The sequence below is a fragment of the Schistocerca nitens genome, chromosome 4 (assembly GCF_023898315.1).
Source record: "Schistocerca nitens isolate TAMUIC-IGC-003100 chromosome 4, iqSchNite1.1, whole genome shotgun sequence".
Classification (NCBI taxonomy): Eukaryota; Metazoa; Arthropoda; class Insecta; order Orthoptera; family Acrididae; genus Schistocerca; species Schistocerca nitens.
This window is the reverse complement of record NC_064617.1, coordinates 763,752,937-763,768,857: the sequence shown is the minus strand read 5'-3', so window position 1 is coordinate 763,768,857 and position 15,921 is coordinate 763,752,937. Positions and strand designations below refer to the sequence as shown.

The 15,921-nt window shown below is 40.6% G+C and overlaps 1 protein-coding gene across 3 annotated transcripts in view; it reads right to left on the bottom strand.

Moving 5' to 3' along the window:
* LOC126253080 (methionine--tRNA ligase, mitochondrial) overlaps positions 1-15,921 on the bottom strand; it is a 123,546-nt gene that overhangs the window by 92,819 nt on the left and 14,806 nt on the right. For all 3 annotated transcript variants that reach the window (XM_049954178.1, XM_049954177.1, XM_049954179.1), the window contains exon 3: positions 11,574-11,805. In XM_049954178.1, the coding sequence (XP_049810135.1) occupies positions 11,574-11,805 (232 nt within the window). The remainder of the gene's footprint in view (positions 1-11,573; positions 11,806-15,921) is intronic.

Genomic DNA, 15,921 nt, shown 5'->3' with positions numbered 1-15,921 from the left:
GGGAGCCTATCTCCAACATGATTAGTTTCGCTAGTCCACCATTAACCGAATCTGAACAGTCATATTCCGTAACAGAACTTGAGGCTCTAATAGCAATATGGGCATTTAAAAAGTTTCTACCTGTGTGGCAGACACACTAAAGTTTATTGACCCATCAGTCCTTGTCCTTTCCTTTAAATTGCAAACTGTTACATCATTTCCATAAAACCATTCGTGTAGAGTAGTAGACACCTTCTATAGGGCATTTAAAATTAGTTGGGACTTTCAACATTTGGCTGACTGGAGGGGGACAAGACACAATTGCCCAGGTAACACCAATGGCGAGCCAGCTTTCCCTACCACGCCGCCAGCGGTTTGACTGGTAAAGCACCCCTGTTGCCACACCATGAGTAAACAGTACCACATAGTGACACGCATTAGATGCATCAACGTTTGTAAGCTCTCACTGTAAAGTTGTATTTTCTCACATTTAAATGTTCTTTAGTCATCAGGTATTGCGAACAAGTTTTCTGTGTTGGCGTTGCATTAAAAACAACAGTGCAGTGCATCTGAATATGAAATTTGCAATAAAAGTGTCATCCAAGAACATGTTCACTGGCTGACAAGATGACAGTTCTGCTGCAAAGCAATCCTTGGAATTCGACAGCAGTAATGGACAAATTACCACGCTGTTGTGATGCATAAAGGCATAAAGCTCCAATAGTGCAGTGGACAAAAGCTGATGGTTTGCTCTGGGCACAAAGAAATGTTCCATGAGATAAAGTTTAATGTAGCATGTATAAGGCAAATTTAATGGAACCCGTAGTGTTGTAAAAGTCAAAACTCTATGCTACCAGCTTGACGAACTGGCTAATGGTAAAGGACAAGTTTAATCAGGCTTCCTCCGTATCATGCTCATTTAAATCCGACCAAGTATATGGGCCTAGGTTAAAAGTAATGTGACAAAAAACAACAAGAAGTTTATGGTCATTGAGGTTGCAATGCTGACAAAAGAAGCTACTGCAAATGTTACACAACAGGACTGGTCTTGAGTTGTCAGCCATACCAGGAAGGTAGTTTAGGAGCCATTCATGATGAACAGTGACGAGTTCTCAGGAATACGTAACTTCTCTTGTTGTTATGTTAAAATCTGCTACTTTTTCCAGAACACAGTAAAGCGTAGAAATATTCATCTCATTAACATTGTAATGCACTTGAAATTGTGACAGAATCCTGAAATAGTATATTATTAAACTAACAACTGAGTGCAAGTCAAGTCAATAGTTCATGAAACAGATCATTCTCAGTATAAAAATAAATGTGTAACTTCAGTCACATATTGTCACAAAAGCCACAGCAGTTCTCATTTCATCAGCTATGAATGGCCTTCAATGATTACATTATTTGATTGAAAAAAATCCGTAGTTTCCTCAATATCGTGGTAGATATGTAAGTTTCGCATATTAATCATATGGCAAAACATTCTCATCTTTGCCACTATCATTTGCCAAGATCTTGTTTCGATATCTCAAAACATTTACAAAGAATTTGTGAATATTTCAATCTAGCTTTTTCAATGACGCACGATTTTGTGGCAGAGCGCTTTACGTACATTCCATTTTTTCAAGATTGGAAACAGACAGCTGGGTCCCTCCAAATTTAAAGAATAATTCAATATATTACCAACATTTAATCCACAGGAACATGTAACTTAACATGCACGAAACCCAAATTCATAGCGACACCTGTTTTTCACTGTGAACAGAGAATTTCTTGCATTAGTTTACCTATTATTGAAACATCACAACAACTATGCCCATTAACAGAATGATAGGCGGTTCACCACGAAGCTGATGAATTAAACTATAAAAAAAATGCGAGAATGAGAGTTTAGTACTGAACAGTTTCTTTAAAATCATTTCAGAAACTTAAGATCGGACGGCCTGCTGTTCACGCAGGCAAGCGACCATGATGAATAGAACTGGCATTATACTGTGGTCACCTGCTGATGCACCCAGCACACATTGGCAACTGCACTTCCATCCACTCGCTCCGTACTGAACTGTCAAAAGTCGCAACTAATTTTATACGTACTATAGTAGACTTTCTGGAGGCGTAGCTAAGTGTAGCTATGTTGGCTTATCACAATTTACTTGCCATGGCATTTTTTTTCTCTTCAGCATGTGGAATGACAGATGCTCGCATCAGATAGGGTGTATGAACGGAGATTTAAGCACATCATGTGAAACTTATGTGCACATGTTGTCCTGTTAATATTGAAAGATTAAACTTAAATTGGGCTGATTAATGTCTTACAAAAAGAAAAACTATGTGAATACAAAACTTAAAAATATCACACCCTTTTTAAGACAACAATGATGCTCTATGAAATTCATTTGTATGTAGTCCATTGTAAGACCTGGACTATGTTGAAAGATTGCATCTCAAAAAAGGACTGCGAAGTTATATGAATGCTTAAAAACCACAGCACACTAGTGTACCCATGTGTCAAAGTGGAAAACAAAAGTGGACGCTTAGTAATAGTAGAGTAGAGTAGTGGAACGACACACATTTTACAAAAGGGAGAGGTCGGAATAAAGTAGAAAACAGTGTAAATTTACCTTGACCTCAAACAAATGTCAATGCAGTGCTGAATGCACGAGTTGGGTTCAATCACTGAAATATGTGAATTACGTCTAGGAATCACTGCCTTGCGCTGAAAATGATGAGCCTGCTCAGCACAGCATTGATAATCCAGGTATGCACAAGCCATGGCACACCACTTTGAAGCAACTTCATGATGAAAAATGAAATGGTGTCACAAACTTGGAGAGCCTATCTGTAGCTGCAGTACCAATAAACTAAGAAAGAGTGCGCACAGCGTATACTACATGACATGCATGTTCTTAACCATGCTGGTGGCAAGAAATGGTTATACTCTAATAAGAATAGCAAATGTTTTGACTTCCAAATGTGCTTGTTCTAAATTATTTGTAAACATAACTGTACATATTATAACACTGACACTTCCTGTGCAAAGAACAAATTAAGAACTTGACCACCAATAGAGATCTTTTGTACCCATACAGGCCAAAACTCAAATTAAAATGTTTAACATAGAAAACTGAAGATGCTGGATTGTACCACTACTGCATACTGTTGTCCAGTAATAGTGGACCACGGTAGTGTACAGTAGCGGGGCAGTTGTACAGGTATCTATAAGGTTTATCTGCACAGACAAATGAGATGTATTAATTCATAGAGGTGCCAGTTGGGAATAAGCCAAACATATTTAAATTTGTATTATGCTGCATCAATGTAATCTGAGAGGGTGGCAGGAAAATTAAAAATGATGTACCTTCAGATTTTTATACAACACCTCTCTTGTTTTAATACTTGTAACATAGCTCTTGTGTTCTTGTAAGCCGTGGTGTACGGACGTATACTTGTTCTCTAGGTGTCAACAACTAAAAAGTGGATAGCTCATGAAAAAGAAGTATTTTAGTTCTATGACCTTCAAGCACACCTATTCCTCTCTCCATGCATCATGAACTGCTGCAGCAAATCTTTGGATGCATGGGAATAATCCTCAAGATGATGATTGCCGCATCCCATAGATACTGTCGTACTAAGAGGGAGAAGAGGTAATTATTATTAATAGAAAAGAATTTTCAAGACTAATCATTTCAAGCTTGTGCTGCAAAAGATTGAAAGCAGTACCTAGCATAACGTAATGCATGGTGTTTGTGTAAAAGAAGAAAAACGTCTCCAATCGATAGGCGCTGCTGAGTATGATACTATCATCACACCTTTCTCTGTTGCCAAGTTAATTGTATTTTTATGTGTGTTTCACTAAAGCTGGAACTGAGCCAGTAGGAGCCACTTCACCTATTCAGAGGAAAGATGTTTTGTCCAGTGTCAAGACTAGACAAACACAAAAGTGTAGGGTCTATTAATCATTGGCACTTCGAATGCACAGCAAATGATGGTCCACCTGAGGGAAATGGCAGCAAGGGACAGGAAAGGACACCAGGTGCACTCAGTGTGTATGCCTGTTGGCCTCACTCAACATGTTGTTGAGGCTATTCCGGGCCATCGAGGGAACAGGGTGTAACCAACTGCAGATTGTGGCACTTGTTGGAACAAACAAAGCCTGTCATCTGGGCTTTAAGGTCACACTTGGGTCATTGGCTCTGAGCACTATGGGACTTAACTTCTAAGGTGATCAGTCACACTTGGGTAATTCCAGCGACTGTAGGAGAAGGTTGAGAAGACCAGCCTTGTGCATGGAGTATCAATGAAGCTCACAATTTACAGTGTTGTCCCCAGAACTGATTGTGGCCCTTTGGTTCTGAGTCAAGTGGAATGACTGACAAGCTAGGTTGCAACTTCCTGGACTTGCACCCATAAGGTTGAAAACTTTAGGGTCTCCATAAATTGGTCAGGTGGGCACAAAACATCAGAGGTTGCTACTCAGGTAGCTGACTGAATGGGGTGCACACAAGGGTTTTTTAGATTAGGCGACTCTCCATCCAATCCAGATAGCGATAGGTGTAGGAAACCCAGAAGAATCAGTGTAAGATCGAAACAAATGTCTCCTACAGGTGACAGGATTAAAACCCTTTCTGGTTAACTACCGAATCATTCACAACAAAGTGCCAGAGTTTGAAGTGCTCATGAAAAGCAGTGAAGCTCGCATAATACTAGGTACAGGATGCTGGTTGAAACCTGAATTGGTAGCAGTGAGATTTTTCTTGAAAATTTTAGTGCATATTTAAAGGACAGGCAAAAAGAAAATTGAGATGGTGTATTTGTCACAGTACACAATAAACTCAAATCCACTGAGATAGAAACTGAACATGCAATGCTTGATGCCTTTCACGACAACCACAGCAGAATATTGTCAAACGATATTTTCACACAACACCCAAAGAAATTCTGGCCATATGTAAAGGCCGTTAGTGAAACCAATGTTAGTGTCAAGTCTCTAGCAAATAAAACAGGAACTGAAATTGAAGGTAGTTAAGCAAAAGCTGAAATAATTAACTCCATTTTCAAATGTTTCTTTACAAAGGCAAACCAAGTGAATTGCCCCAATTTGATCCTCATACCACTGAAAAGATGAATGAGATTGTCTGGGCACAACTCAGTATCAGATTGGGCATAAAATGGTAACTGAATCCTTCGATCACCCACCAGACTTATCTCCTGATGTAACCGAAAACTTTAGAGGAAACCTCAGTTCAGTTGTCCTTAATTCCATGCATATGAGGAGCAATGCAAATATTCTGATCTCCAGTTGCGGGCCAGCTGCTGAGCACAACAACTGTACTAGGGGCCCCACTCATTGCCTCTAAGAAGTCCACAATAACTCTGTGCATGTGAATGGCCAAGTAGGAACAAACCTGCTCCCCACTCATGAGCAGGCCACTGAACACAACTTGCTTCTACACATCTACATCTGTAATGTGCAAACCATCTTGAGGTGCATGGCAAAGGACATGTCCCATTGACCCAGTTATTAGGCTTTCTTCCCATTCCATTCATATATAGAGCATGGGAAGAATGAGTGTTTGAATGCCTCTGTGCATGCAGTAATTATTCTAATCTTATCCTCATGATCCCTATGTGAGCAATACATAGAGGATTGTAATATATTCCTACGTCATCATTTGAAGCCATTTCTTTAAACTTTGTTAATAGACTTTCTCAGGATAGTCTGCCTTTCTTCAAGAGTCTTCCAGTTCTGTTCCTTCTGTATCTCCGTGACACTCTCCCATGGATCAAACAAACCTGTGACAATTTGTGCTGCCCATCTTTATATAAGTTCAGTATCACCTGTTAGCCTTGTTTTTTATAGGTCCCACACACTTGAGCAATATTCTAGAAGCAGTCACACAAGTGGTTTTTAAGCAATCTCCTTTGTAGACTGATTGCACTTCCTCAGTATTCTACCAATAAACTGAAGTCTAACACCTGCTTTACCCTTGACTGAGACTTTTGTGATCGCTCCATTTCATATCTCTACAAATTATTACATCCAGTATGAGTACGCATTGGCTGATTCCAACAGTGACTCATTGATATTATAATCATAGGATACTATGGTTTTTCGTTCTGTGAACTGCACAATTTTACATTTCTGAAAATTTAAAGAAAGGTACCAATCTTTGCAGAAACTTTAAATCTTATCAAGTACTGAACTACATACTTCTGCATCTTCTTTCAGACAGTAATTCATTGTAGATAACTGCATCATCTGCAAAAAATCTGAGGTTACTATTAATATTGACTGCAAGGTCATTAATATACAACATGAACAGCAAGAGTCCCAACATACTGAAGTTACTTCTCCATCCAAGGTAACATGCTGCGTCCCCCTTACCAAGAAGTCCTTAATCCAGTCACACATTTCACTTTGTACCCCCATGACCATACTTTCGACAATAAGCATAGGTGTGATACTGAGTCAAATGCTTTTTGGAAATTGAGAAATACTGCATCTACTTGACTGTCTTGATCCAAAGCTTTCAGTATCTCAGGTGCGAAATGAGCAAGTTCGGTTTCACATGATAGATGTTTTCAGAATCCTTGCTGGTTGGCATTGAAGAGGTAAGTCTGTTCAAGATCTCTCATTATGTTTGAGCTCAGAATGTGTTCTGAGGTTCTACAACAAATTGATGTTCCCTCCAATTACCACAATACCTGTTACTATGTGGACATCCTCAAAATGGTCAGGTCTATTTGTTGCCATTATATCCAATCTATTTCCATAAGGAGTTGGGTTCTGAACCATCTATCTTGGGTAGTTTTCAGAGAAGGCATTTCGTAATGTTTCACAGGATGTCTTATCAAGCCCACTACTAACAAAACTGTAATTTTCCCAGTTAATTGTTGGATGATTAAAGTATCCCACAATGATTACTTTCTATTATTTGCAAGTATCTCTGTATGGTAAAGAGAGGATGACAAATGTAATAACTGAAACTTACAATCATTTTCATCTTAATTTGGAGTCGGAGCGTTTCAACAGATCAAGTGAAAAGTTTTGTCATAGCCAAAACTTTGTGAAAAATGGGCTGGACACAGCCTACTGAGATCTTTGTAATGTCAATCTGTGACAACTGTGTACCTTGGTACATTGTTGTGTGTTGTCCATCTTCAGTGGATGGACAAGTACTCCAATTCAGAAACCTACTCCTTAATCATTTAAAATGGAGGGCGGAAATCCTTTAGGACTGAATCTCACTTGCCATACATATTCTTGCATGTTAAACCTCCAAAACTGAAGTATTTTATCATAGTCCTTTCCAAAATTTTTCCATTTTTTTATCAAAATCTTAAAATGTTGAGTGACTGCAAGATCTCACCAAATAAGCAATATGACGAAAGTCTCTGAAACTTCACTCTGTGCTAATTTAAGAATCCTACTGTCAAAATATAATGGTATTTTGGTTACATAAATCCTGGTAAAACCTTGAACAGTGCTCATACTGCAACTATTACACTCTTACATCTTCTGCTGTTTTACCAGTATATTTTATAATCAATCATTAGCAATTCAACTAGTTTCCCCTAAGGTATTACACTTCTCATAATGTGCTCCCTTTCCCGATAATGAATTCATATATTCTGAATGTCCGCTCATTCTCAGTCTGTAACTGTATATATTCCTCTTTTCTAGACAATGCTTCACACAAAGACCAACTTAATTTAAAAGTTCAAAACAACTGCCTCCATTCAACAATCTCGCCTTTATATTTGTAAAAATAGTATGTTCTTGACTATTAGGAATAACCACTCAAAACTGCAAGTTTCTCTCAAAACAGATTTATTTTCTTAAATATCAAACAAATGTAACAAAAAGTAATCACTCCAGATTGCAAAATGTGTGCAATTCTATCATATGATAACTGGTTTCAGTCATACATAGACTGGGCACATGGAGTCTATGTACGAAGTCTTTGTAAGCACTAAAGGGCACTTATTGTCAACTGCTTTTGAGGCTAGGTGTCCTTTAGCATTTACAACAACTCTGCTCATCAACTCCTCACATCGCAAACGGAGAGTTACTGGTCTGAAGGTGGTCTATCTATGAATGAAACTGTTTACCATACCATTAAAAATTAAACACCATTTTTGAAATGGAAGGATTGTTTTTTGTTACATTACAAGAAGAGACTGCTGATGTTCCCACAAAGACTTCCAAAATGATATCATATAAATGATTGTTATTAATCTCATATTAATGTACAAACAGTAATTAAAGTATAACTCTACAAAAATGAAATTTAATTCACCACATAGCATATAGGATTACTCTCAAAGACAGTAAATAAAGCTGTACAAATGCATTGTTTCATGATGTATATGCCAATAAAATTTTCTTAAGCTCCCACCTGCACAAGGAGTGACTATTGTCTCATTGCTGCTTCAGTCCTACCACGTGTGACACCGCTAATGTCCAGTCCAGCAACATAAGGTAATGTTCTGGTTGCAAGAGTGTATGTTATGTAAACATATTTGCATAAATAAATATATATGTAGTGAATATAATACAAGGAAACATTCCACGTGGGAAAAATATATCTAAAAACAAAGATGATGTAACTTACCAAACGAAAGCATTGGCATGTTGATAGACACAAACACAAACACACACACACACACACACACACACACACACACACACACAAAATTCAAGCTTTCGCAACAAACGGTTGCTTCGTCAGGAAAGAGGGAAGGAGAGGGAAAGACGAAAGGATGTGGGTTTTAAGGGAGAGGGTAAGGAGTCATTCCAATCCCGGGAGCGGAAAGACTTACCTTAGGGGGAAAAAAGGACGGGTATACACTCGCGCGCACACACACACACACATATCCATCCACACATATACAGACACAAGCAGACATATTTAAAAACAAAGAGTTTGGGCAGAGATGTCAGTCGAGGCGGAAGTGCAGAGGCAAAGATGTTGTTGAATGACAGGTATGAGTGGCGGCAACTTGAAATTAGCGGAGATTGAGGCCTGGTGGGTAACGGGAAGAGAGGATATATTGATGAGCAAGTTCCCATCTCCGGAGTTCGGATAGGTTGGTGTTGGTGGGAAGTATCCAGATAGCCCGGACGGTGTAACACTGTGCCAAGATGTGCTGGCCGTGCACCAAGGCATGTTTAGCCACAGGGTGATCCTCATTACCAACGAACACTGTCGCCTGTGTCCATTCATGCGAATGGACAGTTTGTTGCTGGTCATTCCCACATAGAATGCATCACAGTGTAGGCAGGTCAGTTGGTAAATCACGTGGGTGCTTTCACACGTGGCTCTGCCTTTGATCGTGTACACCTTCCGGGTTACAGGACTGGAGTAGGTGGTGGTGGGAGGGTGCATGGGACAGGTTTTACACCAGGGGCGGTTACAAGGGTAGGAGCCAGAGGGTAGGGAAGGTGGTTTGGGGATTTCATAGGGATGAACTAACAGGTTACGAAGGTTAGGTGGACGGCGGAAAGACACTCTTGGTGGAGTGGGGAGGATTTCATGAAGGATGGATCTCATTTCAGGACAGGATTTGAGGAAGTTGTATCCCTGCTGGAGAGCCACACTCAGAGTCTGGTCCAGTCCCGGAAAGTATCCTGTCACAAGTGGGGCACTTTTGTGGTTCTTCTGTGGGAGGTTCTGGGTTTGAGGGGATGAGGAAGTGGCTCTGGTTATTTGCTTTTGTACCAGGTCGGGAGGGTAGTTACGGGATGCGAAAGCTGTTGTCAGGTTGTTGGTGTAATGGTTCAGGGATTCCGGGCTGGAGAAGATTCGTTTGCCACGAAGACCTAGGCTGTAGGGAAGGGACCGTTTGATGTGGAATGGGTGGCAGCTGTCATAATGCAGGTACTGTTGCTTGTTGGTGGGTTTGATGTGGACGGACGTGTGAAGCTGGCCATTGGACAGATGGAGGTCAACGTCAAGGAAAGTGGCGTGGGATTTGGAGTAGGACCAGGTGAATCTGATGGAACTAAAGGAGTTGAGGTTGGAGAGGAAATTCTGGAGTTGTTCTTCACTGTGAGTCCAGATCATGAAGATGTCATCAATAAATCTGTACCAAACTTTGGGTTGGCAGGCCTGGGTAACCAAGAAGGCTTCTCTAAGCGGCCCATGAATAGGTTGGCGTACGAGGGGGCCATCCTGGTGCCCATGGCTAAGCATCAAATGGCTGCAGCAGCACTGGTGCTCCAGGCAGTTACTTTTATCCTTGTGGTAAACAAATGACAATTGATTTCACTGATGAAGTCTAAGGCAAGGTGCTACATTTGGTCAAATAAATTTGACAAAAGGAAACAATTGACAAAAGTTCCAAATTACACTGCATCAAATATATCTGGAAATTTGATAGTGTAGTGCCATCCTTGGGACTGGTTCACTAAAGTTTTATGAGGGCACAGTGGTCTTGCAACCAAATGATTACTTATGTGGTGCTGGACTTGGCACCAGCAATGTACAGGCGACAGAAAAATTATATAAGTCATCAAATTATATAAATCCTCAACCACAACAGGCAACAACTGACAATGATGAAGGAGCACTTGGACATATGTTCATTTGTTTTTAACCACATGATGTGGCTGGAACCTGGAAATTTTTTTTTATCAGCAAGTAAAATGGTTTCTTACTGCACTGAAAAGAATGTAATACCAGGGGAATATTCAGCAGTGAACACTATACCTCAATCAACATTACAATCTTGATGATAAACGAAAATAATGGTGGTGGTGATTGAGGGTTTCAGACACTGTGCAGTTATTCACACTTAATTCGTATTTCAACAAAAGAAAACAAAAATTTCAAGATAAGTGGAGGACAAAATGCAATGTATTCCAATGAGACAGAAAGTCGAGGAAACAATACATAACGAAGATTAAAATTAAACATCTCATCAATGACAAAGAGCATTAGAGATGAAACACGAACTCTGATTGGACAAGGATGGAGAAAAATTGGCTATGTACTTTTTAGAAGAACAATGGATTTAGGTAAACCTAAATCTGAATGGGTCAGAGAGAATTAGAATACTGCTTCTCCTCATCAAGAATTCAGTATGGTCAACACTTGCAAGGATGACAAAAGTATACAAATATTGCACCAACATCTTTATAGATTTATGTCACAACACAGCCTCTCCTGACCGCTTAGAATGCACCAGTCACATGCCTATAGTGTGACTTTGAGGTGGGGAGGGAGGGGGGAGGTAGGGGGGGAGAGAGAGGGGGAGGGGAGGGAGAGGGGGAGGGAGAGGGGGAGAGAGAGGGGAAGAGAGAGGGGGAGAGAGAATTTTAGGGTGCTCAACAGCAAGACTATTAGTGTAACTGCTAAAAATAAAGTTCGGAGATGAATGTGGTTAAAACAGTTACAATTAAAAATAACTAAAATATGTCAATCACATTCTCCAATTTTCACCACATTTGCCTACTCTTTACACCCAGTCATGAGGACTGTAAAATTCGTTAACTTGACATAGTCACCCTGGTAACATGTTGCACTCTGTGAGGTAACATACTGTGAGTATCTGTATTTGAATCACAAAATCAAACAGTTTACGCATATTACCGTCACGAAGCCAGTGAAGCAAATCTTGCTGAAAATTACTCAGGCGAAACATATAGTTATCTTCTACTGTAAACTCAGCAGGTTGGCCAGATTCCACAGACACTTTGCATAAGGACCCATCACGGCCAACTTCCTCCCGCAGTTGAGACGTTGCCAGAAATGTCTCATCAGACACACAGTACCAGCCATGATACTGACCTTTATATATGTATCCACCTTTCCTTAAATCATTCTGCAACAATGAAAAAATCATATAATTTCCATAAGTAAACCACAATAGCTGTATTATATTTCTTTTCTGCCATAGTATTTAAAAACAATAAGTCAATTAATATTACTTTGAACACAAAAGGCATCTAGACATTCACATCCTATAAACTGTCTGGACTTTGGTACAACAGCAGTTAGGTAACAAAGATCATTATAAACCATATAACTAAATACTCCAAATGTTTTAGTTTGATAATGCAAGATAAACTCCATATGTATAATGTGAAAGTCATTGGAATTATCAATGATTGCATCAGACAACACATCTACATACATACTCCGCAAGCCATCGTGCAGTGCGTGGCAGAGGGAACCATGAACCACTACAATTTCCTGTTGCAGTTGCAAATAGACCACGTGAAAAACGACTGTCTACAAGACTGGAGTTAAATGATGTCCATTCATTGTCTAAGTGGGGATGCTAAAAACAGCTTAACTGCTTTTTTCCAGAATAAATATTGTCCTGGCCTTCCTAATGGATTTATTAACTTTCATAAGCACTGTTGTTATGATAACATCGTGCTCACTAGTCCCTGTCTCTACAGTGACACTGTCAATAAGGTCAGGCCAGTTTGCAGCTATAAGATCTAAAATGTTTCCATTGTGTTTGGGCTGTCTAACTAGTTGCTCAAGGCAGTTTCAGGAAACATGTTCAAAGGTACTTTCAAAGACTGTCTGTGCATACCACCTGAAGTGAATCCACAGTCTTCCTAATCTATACTCAGTTGATTACAGTCACTTCCCACTAATACTACATGATTTGGGTATTTCTGTGCGCTACTGAGTGTAGGCTTTCCACAAATGATTCTACAACTGTTAAGGGAGAATCAAGGAACTTAGGCATGCTAATCCTGTCCAGGTAACTTCAGAAACAGGCTCAAGTTTGACCTTGACAGAAACAATATTTTTGTCAACAGCAATGAATGCTTCCATTCACACGGCGTCTAATCTGTCTTTTCAATATATGTTCCATGCCTTGCTAAAAATTTCAGTTTTCTATTTCAGGTTTCAGGCAGCTATCAGTTCCAAGAATAATTTGAGCACAACAACTTCTCTGAGCGTAGTGAGTTCTGGAACTCTGTTACGAATACTCTGACAATTTACTGTTGAAATTTTGACAGTCAACTACTTTGTACATGATCCGATTTTGCTCTCTACTTATCGAGTGATGAGCATTCATCAGAGGACCTCAAACAACTGCCTAGCCTAAAAGAAAAAAAACAACCCACAAGCCCTCCAAAAGTACTCTGTTACCCGAGTAACTACTTCCTTTGTATAGTGCACCCCTGTCCATCAAGGGAGTCCTACAACCCTCCACCCCATAACAAAGATCCAGAAATCTGCATCCATGACCATTAGAGAATAATTGGAGCCTCTGGTTGAGACACTTCAATCAACTCCAAACCAAAGGACCCTACTGGGTAAGATGTTGCAAATTGTAAGCAGTGCTTGCATCCAGTGAACAAGGCCAGCAGTCTTCACCACTTCTGCCAGGAACTGAAGATGACCTCAGAATACAAGAGATGTGCATCACTGGCGTCGACAAGAGTAAAAACTAGGTGATTACTGCACCCTCCACCCTCGATAGAGCCACCTCCACATCTCAGATGAGCCCCCCCCCCCCCCCAATACTCACACCGAGTGCTTTTCAGCCCTGGATGCTATTCCAACACTGGAGCTCCTAAAAAAGTAGTAAACTCCTCCCCCTGTGTGCCTGCTCAGACCCTGCTGAAGGAGTGGGCCACCCGTCCACTCAAAAAGTGAATGGGCAACACCACATGGCCAGCCTCCACACTGACACACTGCTTCAAGCAACATGACCGCATAACCGCTACCATTCGTTCACAGTGAGTGTAGATCCCATGCTTCAGATACAAAGGAAGGTGCCTTGACAGTGCAGTAGCAAGTAGCAGCAATTGGCTTATTTAGCGTTCATATAAGTGTTGTAGTCAAGTTGAAAATTTGGTTGAGTGTTTTTAGCGCACTTGTTTAGTTAAATCTACCAAATCATTGTGTAGTTTTGTACGAGGTGCATTCAAGTTCTAAGGCCTCCGATTTTTTTTCTAATTAACTACTCAACCGAAATCGATGAAACTGGCGTTATTTCTTGACGTAATCGCCCTGCAGACGTACACATTTTTCACAACGCTGACGCCATGATTCCATGGCAGCGGCGAAGGCTTCTTTAGAAGTCTGTTTTGACCACTGGAAAATCGTTGAGGCGATAGCAGCACGGCTGGTGAATGTGCGGCCACGGAGAGTGTCTTTCATTGTCGGAAAAAGCCAAAAGTCACTAGGAGCCAGGTCAGGTGAGTAGGGAGCATGAGGAATCACTTCAAAGTTGTTATCATGAAGAAACTGTTGCGTAACATTAGCTCGATGTGTGTGTGCGTTGTCTTGGTGAAACAGCACACGCGCAGCCCTTCCCGGACGTTTTTGTTGCAGTGCAGGAAGGAATTTGTTCTTCAAAACATTTTCGTCGGATGCACCTGTTACTGTAGTGCCCTTTGGAACGCAATGGGTAAGCATTACACCCTCGCTGTCCCAGAACATGGACACCATCATTTTTTCAGCACTGGCGGTTACCCGAAATTTTTTTGGTGGCGGTGAATGTGTGTGCTTCCATTTAGCTGACTGGCGCTTTGTTTCTGGATTGAAAAATGGCATCCACATCTCATCCATTGTCACAACCGACGAAAAGAAAGTCCCATTCATGCTGTCGTTGCGCGTCAACATTGCTTGGCAACATGCCACACGGGCAGCCATATGGTCGTCCGTCAGCATTCGTGGCACCCACCTGGATGACACTTTTCGCATTTTCAGGTCGTCATGCAGGATTGTGTGCACAGAACCCACAGAAACGCCAACTCTGGAGGCGATCTGTTCAACAGTCATTCGGCGATCCCCCAAAACAATTCTCTCCACTTTCTCGATCAAGTCGTCAGACCGGCTTGTGCGAGCCCGAGGTTGTTTCAGTTTGTTGTCACATGATGTTCTGCCTTCATTAAACTGTCGCACCCACGAACGCACTTTCGACACATCCATAACTCCATCACCACATGTCTCCTGTCGATAAATTTCAATTGGTTTCACACCACGCAAATTCAGAAAACGAATGATTGCACGCTGTTCAAGTAAGGAAAACGTCGTCATTTTAAGTATTTAAAACAGTTCTCATTCTCGCCACTGGCGGTAAAATTCCATCTGCTGTACGGTGCTGCCATCTCTGGGACGTATTGACAAGCACCTCGTATTTAGCAGGGGCAGATTTGCATTTTAATATCCATGATGTGTAAAGTCACGTAGTCGTCTGTCAATTGTTTATTTCTTTCAAATAGTCTTTGTATGTTACTGACAGTACAGTTAGGCTTCTGCCGCCGAACAGTGTGTCACCAATGCGCAAGTATCAGCATTACTGCATTTACTAGGCAGTCTTGTATTTTAATTGTTTGTTTGTTGTGGTCTTCGGTCCTGAGACTGGTTTGATGCATCTCTCCATGTTACTCTATCCTATGCAAGCTTCTTTATCTCCCAGTACCTACTGCAGCCTACATTGTTCTGAATCTGCTTAGTGTATTCATCTCTTGGTCTCCCTCTATGATTTTTACCCTCCATGCTGCCCTGCAGTACTAAATTGGTGATCCCTTGATGCCTCAGAACATGTCCTACTAACCGATCCCTTCTTCTAGTCAAGTTGTGCCACAAACTCCACTTCTCCCCAATTCTATTCAATACTTCCTCATTAGTTATGTGATCTACCCATCTAATCTTCAGCATTCTTCTGTAGCACCACATTTCGAAAACTTCTATTCTCTTCTTGTCTAAACTATTTATCGTCCACGTTTCACTTCTATACATGGCTACACTCAATACAAATACTTCCAGAAAAGACTTCCTGACACTTAAATCTATATTCGATGTTAACAAATTTCTCTTCTTCAGAAACACTTTCCTTGCCATTGCCAGTCTACATTTTATGTCCTCTCTACTTCGACCATCATCAGTTATTTTGCTCCCCAAATAGCAAAACTAATTCACTACTTTAAGTGTCTCGTTTCCTAATCTAATTCCCTGAGCA